General features: G+C 40.4%; 1 protein-coding gene across 2 annotated transcripts; it reads right to left on the reverse strand.

Annotated features, from left to right (window-relative positions):
* Positions 1-1,364: 1,364 nt before the first annotated feature.
* On the reverse strand, positions 1,365-27,315 carry sugt1 (SGT1 homolog, MIS12 kinetochore complex assembly cochaperone). Of its 2 annotated transcripts, none has more exons than XM_084546705.1 (13): positions 27,212-27,315; positions 27,067-27,112; positions 26,196-26,286; positions 25,825-25,894; positions 23,634-23,704; positions 20,173-20,226; positions 18,900-18,928; positions 18,653-18,675; positions 18,328-18,424; positions 16,867-16,974; positions 6,398-6,488; positions 4,544-4,716; positions 1,365-2,170 (listed from the first exon to the last, which is right to left on the reverse strand). In XM_084546705.1, exons 1-13 carry the CDS (start codon positions 27,223-27,225, stop codon positions 2,069-2,071), a joined length of 969 nt encoding a protein of 322 aa, XP_084402831.1. In that variant the 5' UTR covers positions 27,226-27,315; the 3' UTR covers positions 1,365-2,068. The 2 variants fall into 2 exon arrangements, with proteins under 2 accessions (XP_084402831.1, XP_084402830.1); XM_084546704.1 differs by having other exon boundaries at positions 27,067-27,115; positions 27,212-27,296.
* Positions 27,316-27,378: the final 63 nt, after the last annotated feature.

Consider the following 27,378-nt stretch of genomic DNA (forward strand, 5'->3'; position numbering starts at 1 on the left):
ATACCAGCGATCGATTCAGGTCTTTCTGAACTACGGCACGACGCGCTGTCAAGAGCAGATACAGTATGATGTGCAGCCTCCAGCAGCTCCACAACACGGCTGACTTTAACTATGCAAGACGCCACCCATTTATCTATAGGAGAGGCAGGTACGCTTGTATTTATAGAGCTGATAATCAGTCTTCTTTCTTTGCTTCCTGTAAATATATGCATGGGGAATTTTAATGGCAGTCAGCTCGCTTATATAGCATGTATTGCTCTGCTCTAGAAGGAAATATTTTTTGATTTCTGTTTGCAACCCTTTCTCAGTTTTTTTCCTTTATGAGTAGCTCTCATTAAAACAAACGCTTTCATCCAAATGTATTTTTGTCTGCTTTCCAGAAGCCGTCTCAAAGTGCAATATCACTAAATAAACTTTTTTAAGTAACTCTGAAGTGTCCCCTCACATTATTCTCTCACTGACCACGTGACTGCCTATTTGTAAATACATAACGCTCGGGTTTATTTGGGAACACCTTCGCTCTCCGTCGCATTGAAAAACACTTTTTGGAGTTTTGAGACGTGTCACATCTGGTGGCTCCTCCAAAGGGATGAGCTGAAAGAAGTTTCCAGAGTTCTTTAATGTGAGAGTTGCAGCTCTAGAACTCTTTAATGAGACTAAAGACTCTGTAGCCGTCACGCTCCCAGATCTTACCCACGATGCAAAGCGCTTAGCTCCTTTTGATGTCACAGAACTGCCTGAGGCGGGGGTAGGGGGTAAGGACGGGGGCGGTGTGTTTGTGTGTGTGCGTCAGGGATAGCGGAGGAGTGTGTGTTTATTGTGTGTGTGTGTGTGTGAGAGAGAAAGTGTTACAAAGCTAAGAGTTCCATCCAGAGCCACAAATGGGTGTTTGATCGTCACGAGAGATGAAACGATGTGTGATGAATTTAACACTTAACTCAGTGTGAGAGGCTTGATGATGCGGTTAGGAGGCTGATCCATATTAATGCTCTCTTGCCTCTGCAGGACGCCCCCTCACAGTTACAGCAGCTGCATATATGTGGTAGGAGAAGAGGGGAGGCGCCCTCCCTCCCACATCTCCCAGGGTAAATCACTGCTCCACCTCAGGGCTGCGTCCTCTCCTGCTGGCCAAACAACTCCGGGCTCTTCCACCTGATACCAATCAAACTGCAATACGCACACCACATCCTCGAGCTGTCAACCATATCTGAACCGCCTGGGCTCATATCAGTAATAGCACATTTTATCGCTCCCAGCACATGATCACAGAGCACGGCTCCCCTATCTACAGTATATCGCTGTTTTTTTTGCGTCTGGGTGATCTATCCCGAGACTTTCAAATCACTTTCCAGAGACAACAAACCATAAAACACAAGGGAAAGTTTGTGAGCCAAACCACGAAATCTTTTATTTACACTGAAGCTTGAGTCACACTGAGGAAACGGCCGGTGCTAAGCCACTGGGTGACATGTCACAGATTCAAAGACAAGTCAGTTTGCTTTTGATTTCAGGTTTACAGGGAAAGAAAAGAAATGCATTCATAGTTAATGTTTATACATCCGAGTTCTTATTTTTAGCAAGTTTATACAAGCGCTGATAACAAGTTATTAAAAGGCTCCTGAACAAAAAGGCTGTGGGCGTTTGGAGAAAACCAGGAGAGAGAAGAAGATTGTTCAAAAAATGGATCTGCAAGTTGAACTGGAGCATTTCAGGTATGTCAGTGGTATATTTATCCGGGTCTTAGTTCCCCATTTGAGCCCATTGGTCTTTAAAGAATAATAATGGAAATAAATCCGCTCAACAGATCATTCAAATTAACTGACCTCTTATGTTATAAACTATTGCAGAGAGTAGGCCATTGGTGGAGAGATGTTGGGAACGCCGTGGCTCCCTGCACTTGAAAACACCAGAGCAACATCACAAAGAAGAAGAAGAAGGCGAAGGGGTAGACGGCCACGCAGACTGCAGAGCTATGAGGGCTGCCACCAGAGCTCAGATGGATAAATGTGAAAGATGTTGTTAAAACAGAGGCGGAGGACAGAGAAAGGAGAAAGAGAAGGGGAGGTGCTCAGTACTTCTTGAACTCTACGTCATCTGGTGGGCTCACTTCCACTTTTCTCTTGGCCACATCTTTCCAGTTGGTGCTCAGGACCGTACCACCTGATTCCATCTGCACAGGGAGGAGAGACACGGGGAAAATCAGAGCATTGGAGGGGTTTGTCATTTCATTAGCAGTTATGCAACACCTTCTCTCTGCTCAAAGATTCTCAAGGCTCAGATAAGGCCACTGCAGCATTTTTGAACAAGATTGATGAACGAGACGTTTACAGTTCATTCGTCTGTTATTTCACAATAAGCAGAAAAGTCAAAGAATTTAAAATGTTGATTTCTGTGTACACTGACCTATACTCTTCTAAAGGTCATATGCTCTAGGACGTTTAAACCAAATGCAGAAACAACTGCTCGACATGAATTCTAAAAGGTTGGACTCCAGCATTGTGAGATCATATCTTTAATAAGACACAGAATCCTGACACACTCCAATCAACAGGCAGCATTTAATTGCAATCATTCACACTTCCTTCCTCACACTTAAACACACTTACAGAAGCTCATTATCAAGGCAATCTGCTCCTCCTGCATCAGTCAACATTGCATATGTAGCATTCCTTTAAATTGAAATTATGTAAATTGCGTAAATAAGAGCTAATGTAGCTTTACTGTTTCATGGCTTTGTTTATGCTTTAATTAAAAGCCTTTGTCTTACTCTCATAATTGTGCTATTCTAACTATGCACCAACCATCTCTAACGTAGAGACTGAAGAAACACGACTCTGGTAAATCAGTGTGTTTATTGGGACAAACGGATGTGTGTCTGCATATGTAAGGTTGTGGTGTTGTCCTCCGATCAGGATCATGGCATGTTAGAGCAGTTATTACCCAACAAGGGAAGGGTTGTTTGGGTCAAATCAATTCACTATCCAACAGTCAGATTTTGCATCAGTGTCAAAGCACTGCTGGACAGATTCACAGAGAAGTTTGTAGACTCTTAATTTTGTTTGTTTAGGTGTTCAAAGCTAAGCTGTGCTGTATGAAATGTTTACTACTGCAGATAAATAAGGACGACCATTGATGTTGTTTGCATGTGTGTGTGAACCTAGTGTGCGGTGTGTCCCAAACTGGTGGCACTTCTCAGAAACCCTGTCCGTGGCATTTTGGTTGATTAAGCATACTGAATCTATGTGGAGTCAGTCAGCGAGAAAGATTGCTCAGATTGGCTGCTCAGCTTAGCAAAGCTTAGAGAAACTGACGAAGGTAAACAAATGTCTAAGTCTAGAGGCACACGGTGAACATGTTTTTAATCTCATCTGAACGTTTCAAAAACTGAGGAGCAACTGATTGTGACTCAGCTCCATACAGCGGTGTACAGCCACAGCGTTAGCAGAGTTAAAACGGAACAACAAGACAAACAAATTTATCTTGAAAGCGCTCAGACTTTTTCCTTTCTTTTTCTTTCTTTGCAGGAAAAACAACAGTGCAAAGAAAATGATTAGCTGCTGTGAACCTGGTAAGCCATTGGTTGTCTTAATAATGACAAGTTTGATTCAATATGGGATACATTTGTATGTATACAATATGTGATTGGCATTACGGATTCATACCAGTAAGTAAGTGAATGCTTCAGATTGCAAAAGTGCTACACAATGAGGAGTTCTGTTTCCCAAATGTCTATAAATAGAAGTTGTGAGTCCAAAGTTAGCCCACGTTAACAGGAAGAAGGTTCTGCTTTAGGACTAGGTGAAACAGTCCCTTAATTGTTTCACCTAGTCCTAAAGCAGAACTGAAAATAATGAATTTTCTATTAACCCATTTAGGCCTAAATACTCTTCTGTAAACCCCCTCTCAAAACCTGAGGTTTTTCAAAATATGTCAACTCTTACTAAAACCTTAATTTCTCAGGCTCTGTAGCAGATAAAAACATGAGATAAAAAGCATTTGACAGCTTACTTCTTTGGCTTTCAACTTGACTGACTTGCTAGGGCATAATCTTCAAATGCATTTTTTTTTAAAAATCAATAAACACCAAACATTTTTAAAATTTTGAAAATCAGTAAAGATCTATTTTTCCAATTACTTCGTCAATATCACTTCCTTCACTTGAGTCAGCCGTGACGGATCGCTAGCACGGTGTTTAAAATTTTCTACCAAAACATACTCCACGTGTAGGCTTATTTCGACCAATCACAAAGCGTTTTATTAGTCACATGAGTTTAAAAAAAAATCCCTAAGCATCTCTGTCACTCACCCCAAGAATATTTCAGCCAATCACAGTGCATATAATTGGCCATGTGCCTCGAAAAAGACGACAACCATCAAAATGACAGAGACGCGTATGCCGGCCTTAATGGTAACTACGCATAGATGCGTGATCCGGTCTGAATGGGTTAACGAACCACTTCTTTTGCAAACAGAGAAAAAAAAGCTGTTGTACTTAAGTTGGTAACAGTGAAAACGTTGTGTGCCATTTAAACACAATACTCACAAAGGATTTATTCATGGCCCGTTTGACCTCATCTGAGCCGTCGGTGTAGATCTGCTGAAAGAGTTTGTTGAGCGCAGCGTCTCCTTCCACGTTCTCATTTTTCTCCTCCTCAGTTAGGGCCACCACCATCTTGTCCCATTTGTGGGTATAGTGGGACGATGTAGGGTACTGATCTGATGGAGAAAGAAGAGTTTACTACAGATACATAGAAAATACTTACACAACTAGACTGAAATCTGATTAGCAAGGCCTCAGTAACGCTACTAATGTCCTGAATTGATTCGATTTACAAGTTCCCAATTTGATTCTGTTTGATTTATTTGCAGGTATTTTCATTTTAAAACAATTTTGTTTAGTTATAAAAGAGATTTTCATAATACTTGTCGTCACTGGTTAACATCTAGTTTCACACCTTGCATATGGGTTTGTTTTTGTCCAGCTCTTCTCTTTCATGAGAATTTTAAATCCCATAATGCTGCCACACATCAGCTTTTAGGACTGGGTTGTGGCTTTTGTCAGGTTTTGGATCTACCTCACATGGGAACCAACGTCACGAGACTAGTGACGCAAAAGATCACAGCAAGATTTCTAACGAGAGGATGCAGGAGATGGCATATATTTTTTAAACCAAGCCCTACTGATTAGACATTTGACTTTAACAGTTTGGCTAAATAAATCCCTCTCAATCCATCTGAAAATGATCAGGCCAGTATGTTCTGATTAAAGTGGTTAGTTAATTTATTCTGTTTGGGCTGATTATTACTGGAAAACTAGTGGCCATGTTAACATAATGAGTGTTAAAAAGGACACGGTTCATAGTTTCAGACCAAATCAGGGAGATTTTGAGCCAGCTGAGACTATGAGTAGGCAAATTAAGTATCTAATGGGCTATAAAGAACTAAACAAACCAATTATTTCTTTTCTGAAATGTTCAAATATGCCTGTGAAGGCTCTCAGTCATCTTGGTCAGGGTTTATTCAAAAATGTTGAAATGAGGGCAAGTGGACTTGTAGAGTTTCTTGATGACATGTCAAATGTTCACATGTACATTTGTGGATGTGTTTGTAATTGAATTGAACAAATATCTGAAGTCTTATCATTCAATTACACCACAAGGAATTAACTGGCAGGTCTGAACAAATTTCATTTACTTTGCCACGGAATCATTCAGCTCAGACGCAGCAGCTTTGTGATTTGATTTCTATATTTTCTAGATGCAATACGCCCACAATAATCCCAAACAAGAGATAGAGAGGGAGGTTGGGAAATGTAATCCAGACGAAGATTTACATAAATACAGCACCAGGCGCACAGGAGACAGAATCAGGCCAAGTGTGGACATCTTGCAACACTATCCCATAATCAGATGTCAAATATCATGTTTAAATGTAACAGCAGTCCAAGTTATAAGCAGGCACTAATAAACAAGGCGTCCTAGACCCTGAGCTGGAAAAAAAATAGTTTGGCTGCCCACTTAACTTTTACTCCCCCTTGCACACACACTTACATAAGTAATTAATCCTGTCAGTAACAGGAACGTGTGGGCTAAAATACTGAGTCATATTATGCTGTCATACCTTTCCCTCTCCCTGCCTACTTTCACCGTCAGACTAATGAAAGACTCTAGCAGGGCTTGACGGCCCACTCTCATTTTAGTGCAGAACAGACAAACACAGGAGCTTATATTGATCTTTGCAGAGAGAAAGACAGAAATAAGGAGAGGTCGGGGGGGGGGGGGGGGGGGGGGGGGGGGGGGGAAGGGGGGGAAGGGGGGGAGAAGGAATGATAAGAGCTGAAACAGGAGCAGGTGGAGTGGGGTGGGGGTGGGTGTAAATGCAGACACTGTGGACTGACTAGGATTGAAGTGTTTGATGTTGGACTCCTGTCCTTCTCCCTCCAGCTTCTCCCATCTGATGGCATCTGTCTTCTTCATCTTGATCTCCACCTGTCAGAGGAGACGGAAAGGAAGGAACGAGAGGGAAAGAGGGAGATAACAATGTTTAACAAAATGTTCGTCTTTGGTGCGTGGGACAAAAATAACGCTACCATTACAGTGACATCTTAAAAGTACAGGACATCAGATCATTACTGAGGCCAGAGAGACTGTCTTGTTCAGAGCTGTCGTCAACTTAAGCCTGCGAATGTGTTCGTGTTTGTGAGGGAGAGAGAGAGAGAGAGAGAGAGAGAGAGACATCAGGGATATGCGGGGGCACAGCTCAATCTCAAACCTCACTGACAGACATACTGCACTAACGAGATGCCTGTCAGCCAGAGGGCCAGTGCGAGAGACGGAGCGCGGGGGGGAGTAAAGAGAGGGGGAGGAGGGCGGGAGATCCTAATTCCACACAGCAGAATCTGATCCAAATCATTACACCAGGAGAACATGGTAGAGGAGGAAAACAATGAGAGGAGAGAGGACACGGACACATGCTTTTAACACTGAGCCGCATTGACAGGGCACATAGCAGAGAGACACGCGAGCAGCAGCGACATGTGACCCCCCCCACACACACAGACCACCCCCTACTGCCCATTAACGGTGGGTGCTCGTTTGATATGTGTGCATGTGAAAGACAGAGCTGGCGATGTCGGTGCAATTAAGGAACATTTCTGCTCTACTGGGCGATGTGATGATTCATTTATGAGGGTGCCAGAAGAGAAGAGGGGAACCAAGAGGTAGACAAGCTTAGGGACGAGGATGCAGAGAGGCTCACTGGCACCGAGTGAAGCGTGAGCAAGGAGAGCAGATTGATGGAAATAAGACTGTATGATCGCTGCTAGCTTCTCCAACGAGGTGATGAGCTAGAGCGAGTGGCGGCACCCTGATAGATCACTTCGGTACGTGTCAGCGCTTTCTGCTCCACAAAGGGCCTTGAGCTCAGCCAGGCATCTGTGCAGTGTCCGAAATTAACTTTTTGGCTCACCTGCGCCAGAGCTGAAGAACTAAAAACAGACCATGTCTGCTGAGACTACAGGTTACTGCTCAAATAATTCATATTCATCTTTCCACAGAACCCAGCTGTTTTCTTCAAAGTCATTTTGTGCATACTAACTGAGTCTTGTGTAAATATGCTAGCCCATTTTAAAGGGAAATTCATGTATTGTTTACATCAACTGCAATAGATCTTTCATTGTGAGTGTACTCTATGGTCTCTAGGGTTGATTAGTTTTATCAATATCAATGCTAGTGTCAATTCTGCCTATAAATCCAATTATTTATTGATTCCCACATGAATTCAGTTTTCAGGTTTGGTTTGTGGAAAAAAGTAGTTGGACACTGTTTTCATCACAAAACCCCACATTTTATTATCTGTCTGATCACAATCTGGATGCATATCATGAAAATGTGACAAAAATATGGTAACTTACTGGATGTGGTGGCTGCAATGACTGAACATGTGCAGTTCAGACACAACTAAAAGGATAAACTTCAACAGCAGATTTATTTAAAATGTAAAACTATTTCTGACTGGTTATAAGACTATGGCTGGCCGTCATAGCATAGGCATTTAACGGGAAACGCTGCTTGTATGAAATCACTGTCTTGTACTGATCGCAAACAACATCATTTTCATCTTGTTAAGTGAAAATCAGCCTGACCTCAAACTCTTCTCCATGAATCCTTGAAGAAGAGTTGTAGAGTGTGACGTCATTTCAGGAGCATCGCTCAGAATAATCAACAACGTCGGAGGCATACAATTTCAATGGATCGTAAAAAAAAAAAAAAAAAAAAAACTATTTTTGATTCCCACTCCGAACGGTCTCTATCTATTCATCCGACATATTTGCACTCACATAAGGGGTTAGTATGCTTCCACAGAAGAGCTTGTCAGATGGTTGAACACCGTTTTAGAATAAGGAGCGCCTAAATCCCACATTTTCTGTGACTTCTGGAAACTGACAACTGGATACATACTCTACACTTTGATCCTGGCTGTTCTCTGCTCTTGTTCTTTCGCTGTCTGTGAATACTTCGAATGTCTTCCAAGAGAGAATGTAAATGTGTATTGTTTGTCCTCAAATTTAAATAATTAATTTCACCTCGCCATCATGAAGCCCAGCATTCTAACTTTATTCAAATGCCGCCGTTCAGAAGAGCCATTAACACATTTGTCTTCAGATGAGAATGAAAAAAAACAAAAAAAACGTGTGAACTACGTAGTTCTTTTGTGAACAATCTGGCTTCTGCATTGAGCATACTAAATAAACATTTTTATTATTTCCTGCATATAGGGAAACTAACTTCATTCAGTAAACCAGTAGAATTAACTAAACACACCTGAAAACACTGCTGAAGTACAAAGGAATTTCCCATTTTTACGTGTGCTAATAATGTTTTGTTATCAGTTCAAAACATTGGACCGATCAGAAAAGATGAGCTAGTGTAGACTCTCCTAATTAGTTACAGCCTGTAAATACGACGATCAGCCACATCATTAAAACCACCAACTGATTAAGGGAGTAACATGGATGATCTCTTTATAGATGTGACGTTTTCTGGGACACCTGAAGAACCAGGCATTTATGGGGATGTTAACTTAATATCGAGCACCACCAGAACATTGTTGCAGAAGAACACCACCCCGATGGCAGTGTTAAGGGGGTGTTCTTTGCCTGCTGCCATATGTTCCCCATGTAAGCAGCGCACACACAACCAGCCATCCCTGTGATGTAAACAAAAATGTATCAGACCAGGCCACCTTCTTTAATTGTTCTGTTGTCCAGTTCTGATGCTCAAGTGCCCATTGTAGGTGCCTTTGGCGGTGGACAAGGCTCGGCATGGACACTGTGACTGGTCTGCAGCTACACAGCCCCATACAGAACATTCACCTTTTTATCAGAACCAACACCAACTTTTTCAGCACCACTTGATAGGCTCTGACCAATGCAAACTGAGAAAAGCCCACAAATGCTGCAGTTTAGGAGATGCGGCAACCTAGTTATCAAGACATCACAATTCTGCCTTTTTCAAAGTCAATCAAATCCTTCCACCTGCACATTTTTCTTGCTTCTAACATCAACTTTGGGCACAAAATGTCCATATGCTGCCTAATAAATCCTACCCGCTGAGGGTGCCACAATGACAACATAATGACTGTTATTCACTTAACCAGTAATTACAACCAGTCAGTCATAATGTTATGGCTGATTAGTGTATAAACACAAAGCAGCTAACTGGAACTCCAAGAGTGCAGTGACTTATCTACTGTTGCAAACTTCACCAATAGTGAGCAAGAACTTTACACATTGTGGAGATGTGATGATTCATTCAACAAAATATCTCCCCTTAGGTTTACAAATCAATTTCGATTTTAACTATGATCTATTCCGCTGTGTTTTGTTCCCAATTGCAACACTGTAGCACGCTCAGTTTGCTGCAGCTTTGATTTGTGCCTCTGGCAGACTTCTTCTCCATACTGTACAGGCAAGCTACTGTTCATGAGAAACATAGTATTTACAGCTACTAGTCATACTGAATGACTTTTATAGTGAAATTACAAGAACTGATGGACACAACATTAACTCAAATGATTTGTAAATGATTCCAACATCTGACATCCTGATAACTGGTGTTTTGCAGCAGTGCTCACAATTCAATTAAGTTTCTTTCATCTGTTGTCTTTTTTATTATGTGTTTATCTACCGTTTTAAACTGAACAGTTTTTATTACATTTTAGATTTAGATTGTAAAATAATCTTCAGTCTACTTATCTTTAGAGCAAAGTCCTTTAGGTTTGCAGATGTGACAAACCTTTTAACAAGGCAGCAAGAACGTGTTATGTTTTCCCTGTTTAAAATGAGTCTGATACAAAGACAGTCTGAGAAGACGAAAGGACCAAAGACCAAGCAAATTAGATGTTATCACCTTAAAATTACCAGCCACTGCCGCAGGTGCCATTTATTGTCTTGAATATTTTTGCAGTGCTAACTGTGGCAGAACTCAAGCCGAGGCTCTGTGTGTGTCAAAGTGTGTGCGCTTGTATGCGTGCTCCTGGGCCATACAACATTAATCTGCTGCCACATCTGTGTTTCCTGGCTTTTAAGGAGTTGGCAGGCCAGGCGCCGGGTGTGTGTTTCTCTGTGTGTGCTTCTGTGTGTATGACAGGCGAAGCGATGGTTTGTAAAGGGATGTGACAGCAGAGCCACAATCAGGGGCCACCACCCACAGGACCCCAGGGGTTGGACTATCCAATACTGAACTACACACACATATGGACGCACACACATGCTATTTACAGAGGGGCACTGGGGTCCCGTGTCACTTGTCACATGTGTTTGCAACCATCACCCCTGCCCCATCCGTGTCTAGCCCACTCCTCACCCAGCATCTTCTCCCTTTTCTTCCAGACGCTTGCGGATTTCAAAACAAACTCGTCTAAAAAGATGCATAAATGAAATACATACAAACATTCTTAGACGTTGACAGGCATGGAAATTAAAGAGGGGAGACGCCACTTTAGCTATTTGCCGAAAAGAGATGAGTTTGGAGCTGAATGAAAGAGCGAGCGTGGATTCAGAATTATTTCGAGTGTGTTTCTGTGCACGCGTGTGTGTGTGTGTGTGAGTATGTGTGCGTCAGCCGTCTGTTCTGATCAAACACACTGGTGTGTAATTGGCTCCCCGTTGTCGCGGTGACCCCTGCGGTTGCAATGTTTGTCATGATGGAGGACAGGAGGAGGTCGCACTGACGATAATGTGCTAGAGACGACAATCACGCACACACACACACACACACACACTGTAAATACTTAGTTTAAATGGCACAAGTGTGTTGAAAGATTACTGTTCAGCCTCTGTGTTTGAATGTGTGTGTGCCTGCGCGCGTGTGCGCGTACCTCACGCCCAGCTTAGCTTCCCCTGCTAAGTTGTCTTTAAAGACAGCGAGGAGATGAAGCGTAAACACTGTGGAGCAAAGAGTGCAGGGCAGCCTGTTACAGAGACACAGACCGACACTGGTTGTGAATCAACAGCTCTGAGCGCAATGCTTTTTTTTTTTTTTTTTTAAACACTCATTAGGGATGCATGCCAATCTGGAGAAACTTGATTTGCTGATGTCGTTGTTCATTTGAACGTTTTCATTCCCCAGTGGCTTCAAAAAAATCAAACAGTTTCAAAATATTTAAATGAGACACGCATTGAGAAAGCTGCTCAGTTTGTTAGTCTCTCTCACTGTGGTGCACATGTGCCACACATTTCATCTGCGATTATAAAGATTTTGATGCCATTTTAAACCTTTGAATGCTGCTACTGCCAATGAGAGCTTGTGCGTTTGGTGTTACATGTGAGTGTGGGGGGCCATGTGTACCCGAGGAGCCCACTGGACCAGGGAACAGTCAGGGCTTTGTGGTAGAGGAGGAGGGTTTGAACGCCCTCTTGTTATCCTAGAGGTAGGTGTGTGTGTGTGCGTATCAGCAAAACACAGACAGAAAGACAAAAGTTGTGTTTGTCTGTGAGTGGGCTGTGGGAGGGATTGACAAAACAAAGGCAGTAAATAAGGTTAAAAAAAAAAGCAAATAATAAAAAAACAAGACAGTAACAGTATAGAGTTGAGAGGGCGTCTAAGACCATCCTCAGCTGCGATCTCTCTAAGACTGAGTCCTTGTTTAAGCTGCAACCCACGTGCACTTGTGGTATGCGGTCTCTGCTGTTGCCATGGAAAACTGAGAAAGTGAGTGAGAGGCAGTGTTTTTGAGAGGGGGCAGTTTCTGTGCAGGTCAGTCTCTACTTGGCACAGTGTAGCCAGTGGATTCAATGCACACAATATAGAACGTCAGGTTACACAATACTCTGACTCAAATTTCTCTACAGCTTTTTGCTACTTTGACACCATACAGTGTGTTATTCCAGCACCTACGATCTGATTGTGTGCTGCCCTTTCATTTCCCCGGTGGCCTTGCTGAAAAATGAACTAAAATAACTGTCATGATTGCTTTCAGTGGTTCTGTGGCTCAGCTTGTTTTGGGATTTTCAATGGTGATAGAACAGCATTTCTTTTTATACACATGCTGTAAACTCGTTTTTTTTTTTGTTTTTTTTTCCTGGTTGTTGCTGCTTGGATGTTATGCAAATATACTGTAGAAACATGACAATGTATTTCAAGAAGCAGCCTCATTTGTTTGAAGGAAAACAGGATATTCCAGACACTTATACATTTTGGGAAAGTATAGAGCCGGGGCGGGCATGCGTGACCAAAGCTCCAGATTATCTGTTAGCTACTTACACACATGGGATAAAATTAAATAAAGCGTTTTTCTAAACTTTCCAAATGTTACTGAACAAGCGGATCAGACTGTCTTCTTGGGTTCATGACATTCATTTGCCTTTTTACAGCTGTTGCTTTTGTACATCCAAAAAACAAAGCTGAAACAACGGCAGCTGGACTTGTTCAGTGCAGTGATGACTGAGTGATGACTAAACACTGAACCAGTCATTTAGAACTGAAGTGAAGAAGCCACTGCTGGAGAGTTTGTTTCTATAGGAACATCCGTGGGCTCATCTGAAACTAATATTCACCTGTAATTAGAGGATTTGTTCAGATTAACCTCGGTGGTGTCCTGTTTTTTTTTTTTTTTTTACAATACAGTACAGTGGTACTCTAAAGAAGCTCCATACTCCAGGTGTGAATATGCTTTGGGGAAAGATGTTATGACTGTATTTTAAATGTCTGATAAGTGGTGTCTCAGGGCCCGTCCACACGGAGACGCTTTTTGGTCTAAACGCAGATGTTTTGCATCGTTTTGGCCGATCGTCCACACGAATCCTGTAAACGCATTGCCCTAAAATGCACTTTTCTGAAACCTGGTCCCAGGGTGGAAAAATTCGCAAATGCAGCTCTTGCGTTTTCGTGTGGACGGCGAAAAACGCATACGTGCGCTTCGATGATGTCATCGCCACACCCCTCGAGCAGCCTTCCATCTCTTATATCCCGCGAGACGTCTCATAACAACATCAACAACAATGGCGGACTACATGCTCGTGTTCCTGCCGGAGAAGATATTGAGCCTATTATGGTTACCAGGGCAAAATATCATTTCTCCTTGAGTTTGGTTTCTTCTAAAGCCGATTTGTAAACAGCGCTCAAGCTTTATGCGCATGCTCCGCCTCTTCCTCTCTGTTTTTGGTGAATTTCTGAAACTGAAACAGCGCCACCTATAGGCCTGGAATATGAAGTAGCGTTTTCAGTCGTGTTGAAACGGATCCGTGTGTACGCGAATATTCTTGAAACGATGCCAGGGAAAACGGAGGGGGAACAGATCGTTTTGGTACATGTGGACGTAGCCTCAGTCAACCTCAACTGTTTAGAGAGCGGTTTTCCAATTTTACCTAACTGGCTTTTTCAAACTACCCGTCTTCACGGCTAAAATGTGTGCGCTGTTGTCCTTAAAAGAGTGTCCCTTGCCCTTCAGGTGTTGGTGGACTGCTGAGTCATGAACTGACCCAAAGAACAAGCTCCAGTTTTCTTTATTTTAGCTTTGACTTTGGAATTTTCTGCGATGTGTGTCTTAGTTGTGGTACTACCTGAGAACTAACAGCTTGTTAAAAATTAACTAAAACTCCTTACATAGCTCTGTGAAGCATAGGTGAGCTACAGATTTTGGTGGAAATTCTCTGTAGTTTCACCTCTATACGCTTTCACACTTTTCTATGTTTTCATGTTTTTCATTCGATAGCCCTGTTATTATTAAGTATCAAGTCATTTGTCATAAAGCTAGATTCATACACTCATTAGGCTAGAGTCTCCAACATTTACTGACTATAATGAAAAAGATGCACACAGGTTACGAGTCTAGCATTCGCTCCGTTTACAAAGGCAATGCAACTTGCAGTATTAATGTTTATGTTCAAAATTCTCCACCTCTGGAATTATACAGTGAAATATAAAACAGTCACAAGTTAAAGCATGTTATTTAGCTTTCAACAAAAATGAAACAGGGTGCAACTGATTCCATCTTTATGCTGTGCTCATAAAGATGGAATATAACCTTTAAGATATTTGTACTGTAAAATGAAGACAGGCTTCATAAATACTGCAGATGATTAAATTTATCTTCTGTATTCTAATCATCTTTAACAATATTATTCAATGCATTCCTCTCCATTTCTATAAGTGGTACACGTTCAATGTGTGCATCTTATTTTCATTTCCCCAAAAGGTCACCAGTCTCTTGTTAATCATAGTGATATAGTTATGATTATTATAGAGATTAAATTTGTATGATTGTAGTGTTAAGCAATAAGGTTTCAATTTGCCATGTGAATGTTGTGGAATCAAGATCACTTAAATGTAACTCTTATAATATAACTTAAGTCCTTAATGCATTTGTTTTCTGACTTTTCCAAAATATTTCCAGTCATGAATTCTTATCGAAAACACAGTAAACCAGATTATAAATATGCCCTGGCTTCCAGGCTATATTTAGCCTTACATATTGGTTACCTACTAATCACCTAAGGGAACAATAAGAACTTAATACTATTCAATAATTTCATATTATTAATATATATATATATATATATATATATATATATATATATATATATATATATATATATATATATATGGAGCAGATTTATTTTTAACAAATTTAATTACTTATCAAGGATGCATTTACTTCTGCTTCTGAGGACTCTGAGATAAGCAATTTGAAAGTAGAGAGCAGAGCTTTATGTTGTTCTGTATTGATGAGATCAGCCTAATCAATGCTCAAAAGCTCCAAACCTTCCTTCTTAACGATTAAAAAAAACAAAACAAAAAAAAAACATTCAAAACAAGTCCAACAAAAACGTGCCTCTTGATCTCCAGGCTAAAACCTGACAGCTGTTTAAACCCTGAATCAGCACACATCCAGCCAACACACTCATTAACCCACCTTCACCAACACACTAATTAGTCCATAGTAAAAAGTGCCCATCCTACTCATTAGGTCCTTAATCACCTTTAACAGTGTTGACGAACTCTATGCGAGCACAGCCCTTATAAATGTGTGTGTGTAGGAGGTAGGATTTGTGAATATGTGTGAATCTCCTGTTAGCCGCTCAGATGAACTGTGCTAACATCTCCACAGGAGCTGCACTGTATACAGCGGGAGTGGATTTTCTCATTTTTACTCCAGCAACAGTGAGCTTTGCCAGCATTAAGGAATTATAGGTAGTGACAGCCTACTTTATACTGCTTTAAATTATTGAAGAGATTAAGATGTTGATCTCAGAGTGGTAACCCTGCACTAAGTAATGATCAGTCACAATTTCAGTAAGCTGCTTAAACTTGCATCGGCACAGTTTTTTTCTTTGCCTCCCTTTTTTCTGCCTGACATTTAATTCATTAACTTTTTACATTTTTACTTAGTGGTAGGTAATTAATGATCAGTTCCTAACGGACCTGAAATTCCTAAACACAAAGAAACTAAAATCATTGGACGCTCATTGGTAAAATGGCAGTTCAGAGCACTAGTCTCCACACTTCTCCAGTGTGTGACATTACTACATCATATTTTCTTTATAGCAACATAAAACATGTTCGCTGACATGTTTAATAGTCTACTCCTTTATTGTTGAGAGGAACTACCAGCATAGCAAGGATACATACAGTACAGCGCTCCAAATGAGTTTAATTGCTTCTCATTGACTTTGAAAAACTTAGCTGAAGTGTTTCCTTGACCTCAAAATGTTGTTTCTTCCTTGTTTGTTTATGTTTGTGGACCCTAAAAAGTTGTAAAGTGGTAAACAGTTCTATTTTCTGCCATAGCTGAGGTTGCTGTAGAGAAAAATATCTGAAAATGCTGTCTAATACTACTCTATGAGTGAAACCAGTTATGCAAACTTACTTGTAAAATTCTAAAACCATGACAGAGAAGGTAGTGCATTTCTGAACTTTTCTGTGGCTTGAATACACCTGACATGACAAACTGTATCCTGATAAACGTGTCACATGCTGAGTTTGAGGCCATTTTATCATCTCGGGTTTTCGAGCGTTGGGTCAGTTATGGTCAATGTGACCGGGAAGCAAGATGTTATTGTGCTCTGTGTGCTCCAGAATCAGAGAAGGAATGTCGCGATAGTTCAGTGTAGCTTTTAGGACACAATGGACCTTATAACACAACTGGTGTTTTTGACAGAATGCAGGTCTGTAGTTTGTCTCCGCTTCATTAACTTGACACATGTCTCTCTAAAAGCTCTGTTAAGCCTCTCAAAAACAAATTAAAATACTAAAAAAATGCAAAAGTTAAAATGAACAATTTCTTTCCAATAATGTGGCTTTCTTTTGTTGGAAAGATTTTTTTTTTTAGCACACCAACTCTACCAGGTCAACTAAAAGTAAATACCTTGGTGGTGAGGACCTTGAAGCTGCTCTGTTGGGGGACGACAGGGTGCAGGAGGTGGAGATGGAGGTTGTAGTTCTCTCCCGATGCCAGTTGTATCGTGGCAGACAGCTGGAGACATCACAGAAAACAGATATTAGGCGTTATCCATCGTAGGCTGCCACAAGGTTTGATAGTGAACAATTAGTAAAGCACACATAAATGAAGGTTAAGGATGTATTTAAAGAAACATTGCAGCTATGAAATATAAAACTGTTCTAAGGAAAATAAATATTAATCAATCCCTGCATTTAAAATGTTGTATCAACTTTTAAATTATATTTGACTGAAATCCCTAGAAAGCAAACTAAGGAGTGAGGAGAGGTGAAGGTGTCAGCATGTCCATGAGAATAATCATTTGATGTGGCTGGTGTGACAGCCAGGAGTATCCTCACCCTGTCCCCTTCAGCCACAGAGTGACCAGCTACGAGGGGGGGTCAGACAGCTCTTAACAGCCTGTCACTCACTGGCACTCTGTACGTGGGTGGCTTGCCGGTTTAGAAGGATGTGGCTTCAGCCAATCTCTAACACTCCTTGCAAGCTCATCACTTAGCGAATGCGACACTTTTTTTTCCTGATGAAAAATAAATCACTTCAACATGTTATCACTTGAACTCTATGACCGGCCACTTCACTACGATTGGATTCTGATTTGGAAGAAAAAGAATTTAATAAGTAGTTAATTAGAGATAAAAGCTTAGAAAGTTAGGTTAAGTTGCTTTTGGGCAATTGCACAAAGCTATTAAAGGCTCAGTATTAATTTCTAGAAGAATTCCCGCACTGTCTGTAGGTATACAACTGCTGCGTACTCAGTCACGAGGGAAAAAGACTGGAACCACTGCCTTTCATCTCTAATTTCGTTTGTATATACTGACCTAGTAAAAAATATATGAACTTATCTCTACTTTGCTCCTCAGAGGGAGCTTAACAAGTGGCTGTGTGATTCAGAGCGAGTGAACTATTTCTTTTGAAATGGGGTAAACTCAGTTTGTTATTCTATTAGGAAAGACAAAGCCATTCCCTGGGGTGCCCTGCAGTTACCCCTCGGAGAGAGGGAAAGAGAGACAGAGAGGAAAAGAGAAAAAGAGAAAGAAAAGAGTAGTGTCCCCGGAGGGCTCTGCAACTGATCCTAGATCAGTTATGCCTTCCATCTACAGACAATTAGGAGGGTTGGAGAAGCTGGGGAGGGTAAATTGTTCTTAGATCTGTACTTTGGGGGCAATGTTAACAAGGCACCACTGGAGGCATAGTTGGGTCCATGGGGAGTGTGTGTGTGTGAATGTGAGTGTACATGTGTGTATGAGACCCATCTAATGGGGCCCCCTGAGGAAACACCCAAGAGCTAACCCATCTCTGTTCCACACACATAGACAGAAAACACAGACTTTCTTCACCTCACTGCTGCATTTAAGTGTGTGTTTATACCTCTTTTTCCATGAAGTTAACACACACACCATCTTTGGGTACATTTTTTGCCATAACTGTGACAATGACTTGGGATTCTGTTTGGTACCAGTCATGTCTGAAAGGAAAACAAAAAACAGTTTGAAATAACACAAGAATACACTGAAATGCAGAATATAAAATGATCAAAAACAGCTACCTTCTTTAACATACTCATTCTATGTACATGGTATTGAGAATTGAGCTGCTTTTAAGCATTGAGATTAAGTATTAAGCTATAAAAAATAAAATGTATTGTAAAAACAGAAAACAGATAGATAGGGCCTATTTATATTAGTGCACGTACTTCACAGGTGGAACCGCTGGTGTCTGCCAGGTCATTCAGTGCCCAAGATGGGATGGCAATTAGAGAAGAAGTGGTGCAGAAGCAAATGGATGAAACAAAAAGCACAAAAAGCAAAAATTAGAAAAGCCACAACAACAACAACAAAGGAAGCTTGGTATGGTTTCCTTCTTTGAAGCCAAAGCATACACAGGGCTCTACTGATGCTGAGACCAACAATGCCCCCAGGTGGCCGTGCAGAGAAACTCACCGTGTTGACATTGCTGTTTTGCGTCTGATCTGTAGAGAGAAGAAAAGAATTGGGTGTTTTGCAGGTGGAAAAATTCAATATACCCCCTAAAGAGCTAAATGGATTGCTAGTCTCTAAAATATGATCACTGCAAATCACTATAAGAACAGAAGATTTAACCACAGTGCACACTTTTCTATATATCAATTTCAGCAGACAGATACGCCCCGACACAGACAGGCAGACACACACACACAGCCCTGCCACCAGTTTGTTTACTGGTCCATCCACGCCCATCAAAAGCCCTGTGAGCCCAAGCAAGCCTGAACACCGTTTACCAGCATGCTTTCATACATTATTCACTGACTTCATTACATAGAGAGAGCACAGAGAGAGATGAGATGATAGGAGGCGTGTTAATGTTGTCTTAATGAGGTCGCGTCTGAAACGGTGAAGAGGGGGGCTGTTGGGGGAAAAAAAACAAAAACAAAACCCCTTTACCTAAGTGTGTGTGTGTGTGTGTGTGTGTGTATGTCTGTGTCAGTTTGTATGCTGTGATACATGCAGCGTGCCACATATAACAGAATAACCAGGTGCCATGTGTGTTGGCTGGTGGTAAACATACTGTCACCAGAAGAACCAACGATTGCTCCCGGTGTGAGCATGAGCAAGTGTGCGTCTGACTGTGTGTGTGCACTGTGTGTGAGCAGGCTTATGAAGGAGTTGGGTCTCATCGGGGGCTTTCAAACATCAGTAACGTTAACTCTGATGAATCATACCGCTCCTGGGAGTACGTGTGCATGCGGGTGTGAAGCGTGTTTGTCAAAACTCATGCTCTTGTTTACTTGAGACGATCCAGAGGGCCCAGGCATCACCAGCATACAGAAACACACCACAGAGACATGACATGCATCTTTTATTGGACTAAGCAGCGCTGCCTCTACCACTGTGAACACGTACTGAAGATTCATGGATGCGTGCGTGCTCATTTGTTTGATCAGATGGGCTGATCTGCTCTCTGACTGTGCCATTTAGCTTCGAGTTTGAAGCAGGGAGTAAATAGCACTTACTGCAGAAGTTACAGTTATGTCTAAAACTTACTTGAACTAAAAAAAAAATGCTGAAGATTGTGTACAGATATTTGCTACCTTAGAGCATTTGACATAACAATTAAAGTAAGTGAAATAGTACTAAATGCTGTTTAATACTCAAATTAATCAATTATATATGGGGAAATATTTCTCCAACATCAATAAAAATACATACATCACAGAAATTTTAATGAGATTCTTACCCCCCATCATCTCTTCACACCTCTTGATCCAGACCTCAAATGATTTGTCAGAAACTGCAACAAAGAATAAATGTGCTTAAATTAGTTTTGTCTTGTTTTGCAGTGCACATACAGGGATACAAAACACCTGTGAGCCCAATTAAACAATTCCACAATAGAGCCCGACCGATTTATCGGCAGGCCGATATTATCGGCCGATATTAGGCATTTTCCAAACTATCGGTATCGGCATTTATAATGGCCGATAAATGAATATTTCAAAAATAAAATAAAAACGGAACACCCTTCAACCATGTCACGAGTGTTGGCGTTGTATAGTTTAGTTTGTCCACCAGAGGGCACTCTACACCGTCCCTGTTGGCAACACTCGTGTATAACTCGTGCTGATCCAGCCAGAGTCGGGGCAGAGAGAACGTGTTATCCGCGAGTAAGATCATCGGTGAAGTGTGTTCATGGTGAGTTGGTCATGAGACATACATTGCTTGAATAACAATTAAAAGAACATCCCCATCAGTTCTCTTAACTCAAATAAGCATGACAAAATTCGTGACTATCATGTCCAGTTTTGCTGCTGTTAAATAAGCCGAGAGTGAAGCGGAATTAGCTAATTACGTTACGTTGTTACAGTGTAGGTAGTTGACTGACTGTCCTTTTAACTTTTGACAATGTGACTGAAGTATTTCTTTAATAGCGTGACAGTTATAGCAATGAGACGTATCATCTCTCCTTGGCCTGTTGTATTGAAAATGTATGTTTTACAATTTGCAGTATGACGTTATCCATTGCTAAATTATGGCTCATCATAGACTAGCTAGCCACAAAGCTAGCTAATGCCACTATCAGTGGAAGACCGCTAACGTTAACATTAATGAGCTTGGAAACCACAACGAACTTATTCTGCCTAAATAAAGTACTGTAATGATTACTGTATTTATAACTAGCATATCTCTAGTTACAGTCCCTGCATTGTAAAATGTAAGTTAGACTTGCGAGGAGTGAACATTTAGACATAGAGAAAAAGTATCAAACGTAGCTTGTGCATAAAAATTAGCTTTTCTTTTACACGTGTGCAGACTGTCGTTCAGCCGCAGCATTAACGAGTCACATAATGGATTTAGATCGCTAAATAGTAGGTTTTAGAAGGCAGGCAGCAACTGATGATTTGTGTTTTTGTTCAAAGGACATTACGTTTCATATCTTAAGTTTGTATTTTTATACATTTTATTTATCAGAACTTTAATATATTTTGATGTTCCTCTGTTCTGTTGTGACAATAAAAGAAACAAGTTTCTATTTAAAATGCATTATCATATTATTTTAGCTAAAACTCATAAATAACTACAAATAACTAATGTTAGGGAAATCTGTTAATGTTTTTTTGCGCGTTTCTGAAATTTAAAAAATAAATAAATAAATATCGGCCGATATATCGGAATATCGGATTTTAAAACCAACAAATATTTGTATCGGTATCGGCCTTCAAAATCCTTTATCGGTCGGGCTCTATTCCACAAAAACATTACAAACATTCTGTGAGCTGTTATTCAATTATTACCTGCTTTAAATAAGTGCTCAGTAATGTAATTTGATCTTCTAAAGCATAAAGTAAAATGGCCACACATAGCAGTCCCTACCGTGTGTAAAATACTGCAAACCATCTTAGCAGTCTAAAGGAGACGTAAACTAGAAATATATACATTATATGCCTCCGCGCAAGTCAGGCTTCAGTTTACCTCCATATCTGTCCAGACTCATAATTTACTGTGTAGTACATTCTGATTACTTCTGACCTTTTGTATACAATATACACTCAATCCAGTTCATTGAGTACACTAGTGGAAGAGTCCTGCACTAAATATTTGCTTCATGAAGGTCATGGTATTCAGCATTTGGAGCCGTTGCTTCAGCTGTGTTTTCATGTTGGAGGCTGCGGATTGTTGTACTATTCAGTCTTATTGTGTGTGTACCGACACATGTTCCTATTGATTTATCAACTGTAATTGATTGAATACAGTTGTATTCACAGGTTCTGTGAGATTACAGGGACCTTGGCCTTTGAGATGAAAAATGTAATGGCGGAGAAGAAGTTATCTTCTTCTACACACTGTACGCACATAGCTGCACTTGAAAATCCTCAGATGGATCCTTTTTTTTTTTTTTTTTTTTTTTAAATCTGTTTCTGAGTCTGTGCTCTTTGTTATCTATGTTGCGGATCATGTGTAACTTAATTGCAATTTAATTCAAAAATTACTGGTGTTCTAATTTTATTTCCATAGCTGTGCTATGATGACGGGGTTGTGTTAGCTCCACAGTCATTTAAAGTTGCTGCAATTTTTGTTTAACACAGCTGAAAATTGTATAACATTTCCCCCCAACTTATCTGCTCTCTGCCTCTGAGCCTGTCATGCATCCTCTTTGCTCTAAAAAGCGGAAGCTTTTGTGTAACTTTGTTGCATTATATGGAAAATGTTAGTGGTTCAGTTTAATTCAAATGGGAGAACGCATTGTTGTGGTCATGATTATTTTGTTGTATGGCTATAAAAAAAGCTTTCTTTGGTCAATCTCTGCCCGCCAGATATGGTTAACTGTTCAAATGTTGCTGAAAGTAATAAACATGTACAGTATGTGAGCATTTATGAGTAGTGGATATGCTTCAGTCAATTTGGAGTCAATGTAATGCTATGACATGAAAGATGTTGGTATACTAACAAAAGGTGGTAGTATTCAGGTTGACTCAATATGGACTAACACTGGTTTAAATTGGTCTCTTCTCTGAAATTACACAAACCCTGTTTAAAAGCGGATAATCAGCAATTGACACTTTTAAGAATATCTTGAATCAAAACTAATGCTGGCTATTTCTCTTCCTAAAGCAGAAAACATAAACAGGCTTTTTGCAGCATGTGGAATGATATTTAAAAATGACGTAACCACCAACTAATTCAACCCTTCTTAATATATACGTACAGTACTGGTTAGAAAAAAACATTTAATCAGGTTTAACTTAACATATTGTAGAGGATATTTAAATATTTTTTTGTCTCACTTGTCCATCTTCTATTTGTACATTTTAGATGGTGTGTTTTTGTACTGTACTTCAGAAGGTTTTGAAAACATATGTCAAATAATTGTTAAAAAAGGTCAAATTTATGCCATGTTATCAGTTACATATATATGTGGGACACTACACACACCCGCCTACTTGCAGGTAATACTGTTTAACATGGCATAGTAGTGTACATTGTGTATTAAGGTAGTGCAGTGGTTACCAGAGACACTGTATGTTTAAGGAGTCCGTAATACACATTTAATAGCAGTAAATGACTACAGTGCTTACACTGGACACAATACAGTTTCATTTAATGAAGAGAGTGAAGCAGACAGAATAATGCTGTGAACAGTAGTTGGTAAGGAGTGGCATTATGGAATTGGTACTAGAGGCCAAAATAGGTTGTACTCACCATCCAGTTGGTGTCCCTGAGTGAAGGCTGCATGTGCTGACTCATATTGGTTCAGGTGGTACTCTGCTACTCTGCAGTTGGTGCGAGAAAAACATGCCATACCTCCTTAGATCAGATCATCTTGGAAAAAGAGACCTCCTCTGTGCTTTGTGACAGTGCAATGTTAAAATATTTTCAACTTTCTCGCCATGTAGAATGGATTTCGTTTTTAAATATTCATTACAAACTTATTATGTAGCTTTAAAGGTTGACATCTTCGGCAAGAATATCAGATTCACTGACGCTTCTATCTTCACCAACGAGAAACATGTTTTAATATTACGATATATTTTACTATATAAAAACAGGCGGGTACATTATTCGGTACGGGGTGGAGTAGCAATTTTAAAAGTGTGGGGGGGGGGGGGGGGGGGTTCTAGGGGTAGCACATGAGCACTGCAACCACCTTTGGCCCCTGTTTCAGTCTCCAAAACTAATGCAATGCATTTCTAGATTTTCTTCATGAGGATATGCAAAATGTACATTATAGCACAACGCCATATAACCCAAGATATATATTCACAAACAATCACATACCATGGTATTAAGCAATTAATTTATGTTTTATTAGGAACAAGTGTGAGTGACAAGAACACTGTGTTCCCTCCCTCTCCTCTCATGTTCTCCCCTTCTTCTTCTCTTATGTTCTCTCTCTCTTCTCTCCCTCATCTTCTCCATGCTCTCCTTTGTCCTGACTCCTGGACTTCCCTTCCTCATCCTACATAAATAATGTTAATAATCCTGATCATGGAAGTGTTGAAATATTTTAGGTAAACTTAGAACAAACCTCTACAGCCTTGATTAATTTCTTTTGTTGTTCTTTTATCTGCTTTTTATTAATTATTTCACTTATATTTTGTTGTTCTAATCTGTTTTAACTAATCTCTCATCCTAGCCTTTATCGTACTCTGTATTATTATTTTATTCCTCTTATTATTTAAGATTTTAATAGTTTTATTGCATTTCATTGTCTTCATTTCCATTATTTTCTAGTTTCTGAGAGCAGTAACAAGGATGAGTTGATGTAGGGGATTTTCTTCATTGAAAAGAAGGTTTTAAGCTCCAACAAATATCTTTAAGTTACGTAAATGAACACCTACATGGCATTAATGCAAGAATGTACTACTATAAAACTGAATTAGTGCATTTATGGATTGACAGCTTTCTGTTTCCCTCCTGTCACATAATTACATGACGACTTGAGTGGAAAAATAAGTTAATCTTCTGCTGCCTTTTTCTTTTCGGCATTCCTCACAAAAAGAATAACGATAATGTTGAATAATATCAAAATCAGTGGATGGCTCTAGAAAACTCAGTTACCATTAACTTTACTGGGCTTGCATTAACTTTGTTTGCCATCTGGCTTGCTTAATATTAGCTGACATGCCACAAAGCAAGAAATAGTTTAGTTATTTACAGAGAAAATTCTACATTATTAACTTGTTCTTCTGCTCTGTTCGCTGTCTGCGGCAGTGATTGACGTCAGCTCCATGTTAGCATGTAACTGTTTCCCGGGCGGCCGGGACTAGTGGGTTTGGTCAAATGGCTGTGACTGGCTGGATGGCTGTCAATCAATCTAACTTGACCAATGGGTTTTCATGTCTGGGGGACTGAGGTGCGCTCCATTTCAGTACGCTGGTACACTGCCAGGGCGGGCAAACAGTTTAATACCTTAGGAAAAAGTGGGGGGGATGAAATCACCTTGTTGAAAAAGTGGGGGTGTTGCAACACCCCCATCCCCCACGGGTGTGACGCCCATGATTCGGTATCTCCTTTACAGACTGCAACCACTAATGTTAAAGACCAAATTTATATAGTGACTTGTGACGAAGAACACAAAGTCATTTGCATAAACCAGTAAGCTTCACTTACAAGTTTGTCGACTTGCTTCTCTTTCTCTACAGCGCGCCACAGCTGTCTGGACCCATAGGGCTTTCTATTATTGTTTTTTCCTATGGGTCCAGACTTATGGGACACCCTGTAGAGGTGTGTGTGCTTGTGTCCCAGGTATTTTGTATGAAACTCTAAATTATTCCAATAGTTCTACTTGTCTTTTCACTTAAAAAGCTCTTCTTTTTTTTTTTTAAACGAATAAACTGGGCTCAAACACTGAGATTTTCTCAAGTATTCGTTATCATATTACAGTACATACCCTGTTCGCATGAAAGCCAGAGGAAGGTTGGGTTGTAGCTGTTGCGCTTTCTTTGCATCATCAGCAGCACCTGTGTAAAGAAAGAAAACCACTATTGTTAGTTCGTCATACAGTGCATATACATTGATTTCTCATACCCTCATTTCACTAGTAAACCCAGGGTAGTTACTACATTACCCAAGTCCTCGGATTACTTCTCTGTTCTGTAATCAAGACCTACCAGACTACACTTGTATACTAAATACGATGTGTCAGTTATATTAACACAGTTGCCAACATATGCCAGCATATATGTGTGCAAATTCATTTTCAAAAAGTCAGTTTAATACTGAATAAACACTACTGGTACTGGATGTACACTGTGGACTTACAGCTGTATTTTTTTAAAAGTATGTGGGCGTAGGCACGCTGGCAAAACCACTCGGCGTTGTCAGAGTCTCCCTGTAAGGCTTCATTAAGCACCTGAAAGAAAAGAGATGGATTTTACATAAACATATAATGGTTCTGTTGCAGTTCAGAAAGAGTTGTATTGTGTATGTGAGAAAAACACTGACAATGAGGGTGGCATTGTTTTGTCTTTGCAACACTAACTTTCCTCAGTGGACGTCTTAAAAGGCAAAGCATTAGTCTGAAAGTGAAACCGTGAAAGTGCTGATTTAAGCATCACGACTGGTGAATGTTTAGCATGAAGTGCAATGATAAGTATTCAGACTAAACCTAGCTGTAGCAGTGAGCATAGTGCACTATTACTCACCTATCAAACGGAACAACCACAGAGAAAGAGCGTTTAAGGTTCATGTAAAGTATATGTAATGAATACTTATCGTTCGGTGCTAATTTCTGTTTGAACTAGACAACACATGCTTGTCATACTGACAATGAATATCTAGCACACTTGGTGTTCAGTGCTAACGCTATGAAGTAGTAAATACCGCATTTGTAAAGGTAGTGACACACAACACAATAACTGTCCTGCTAACATAGGAACCTTACTGTTAGCTTAAGTTATATCGACAGACTACTGTTTTGAAAAGTGATGCTAGCAGGAAGCGTTAGCTAATTTGGTTAACATGCTACAGAGCCACAACCAGAGTCAACTTCACAAGCATCACCAACACGACTAAATGCCTTTTACAATGCACCTGGCCAGATACATTTAAGGCAAAGGAGATACCCAAAAGGAGCCACTAGATATCAGGTAACATGGCTAACTGTTTATGGCTAGCTAACGCTAATGTTTACCTCCAGAGCTTTCTGTGGATCCTCGTCAATGAAGCTATCGGGGAAGCTGCTGGAAGAAAAAAAGAAACCAACCATTAACTATATGAATGGAATGAAGCGTATGCGAACAAAATAAAAGCTAATTCGCGTGTTTTGTTTGACTTGCCGTTCGGTTGCCATGGGTTTGCTGCGGACAAGTGTTTCTGGAGTGACAGGAAAGTTCTAGATGTGGAGAGTAAGTGCTGGAAACGTGAGAGCGGCGAAAGCCACAACTCGAAGAGGGCTTGTCAGCACAGCTCACTATGCCACCACGCCACCTAACGGCCTGGAGGA

The sequence above is a fragment of the Chelon labrosus genome, assembly GCF_963514085.1.
Source record: "Chelon labrosus genome assembly, chromosome: 6".
Taxonomy (NCBI): domain Eukaryota; kingdom Metazoa; phylum Chordata; class Actinopteri; order Mugiliformes; family Mugilidae; genus Chelon; species Chelon labrosus.

What these genes read in the sequence shown, in the direction of transcription:
- sugt1 (XM_084546704.1), bottom strand. An exon ending in CTGGCTTTCATGCGAACAGG is followed by an intron (nt 23,705 to 25,824) that starts GTATGTACTGTA and finishes CACCAACTGCAG; the next exon opens with AGTAGCAGAGTACCACCTGA. An exon ending in GTGTGAAGAGATGATGGGGG is followed by an intron (nt 18,929 to 20,172) that starts GTAAGAATCTCA and finishes TTCTCTCTACAG; the next exon opens with ATCAGACGCAAAACAGCAAT.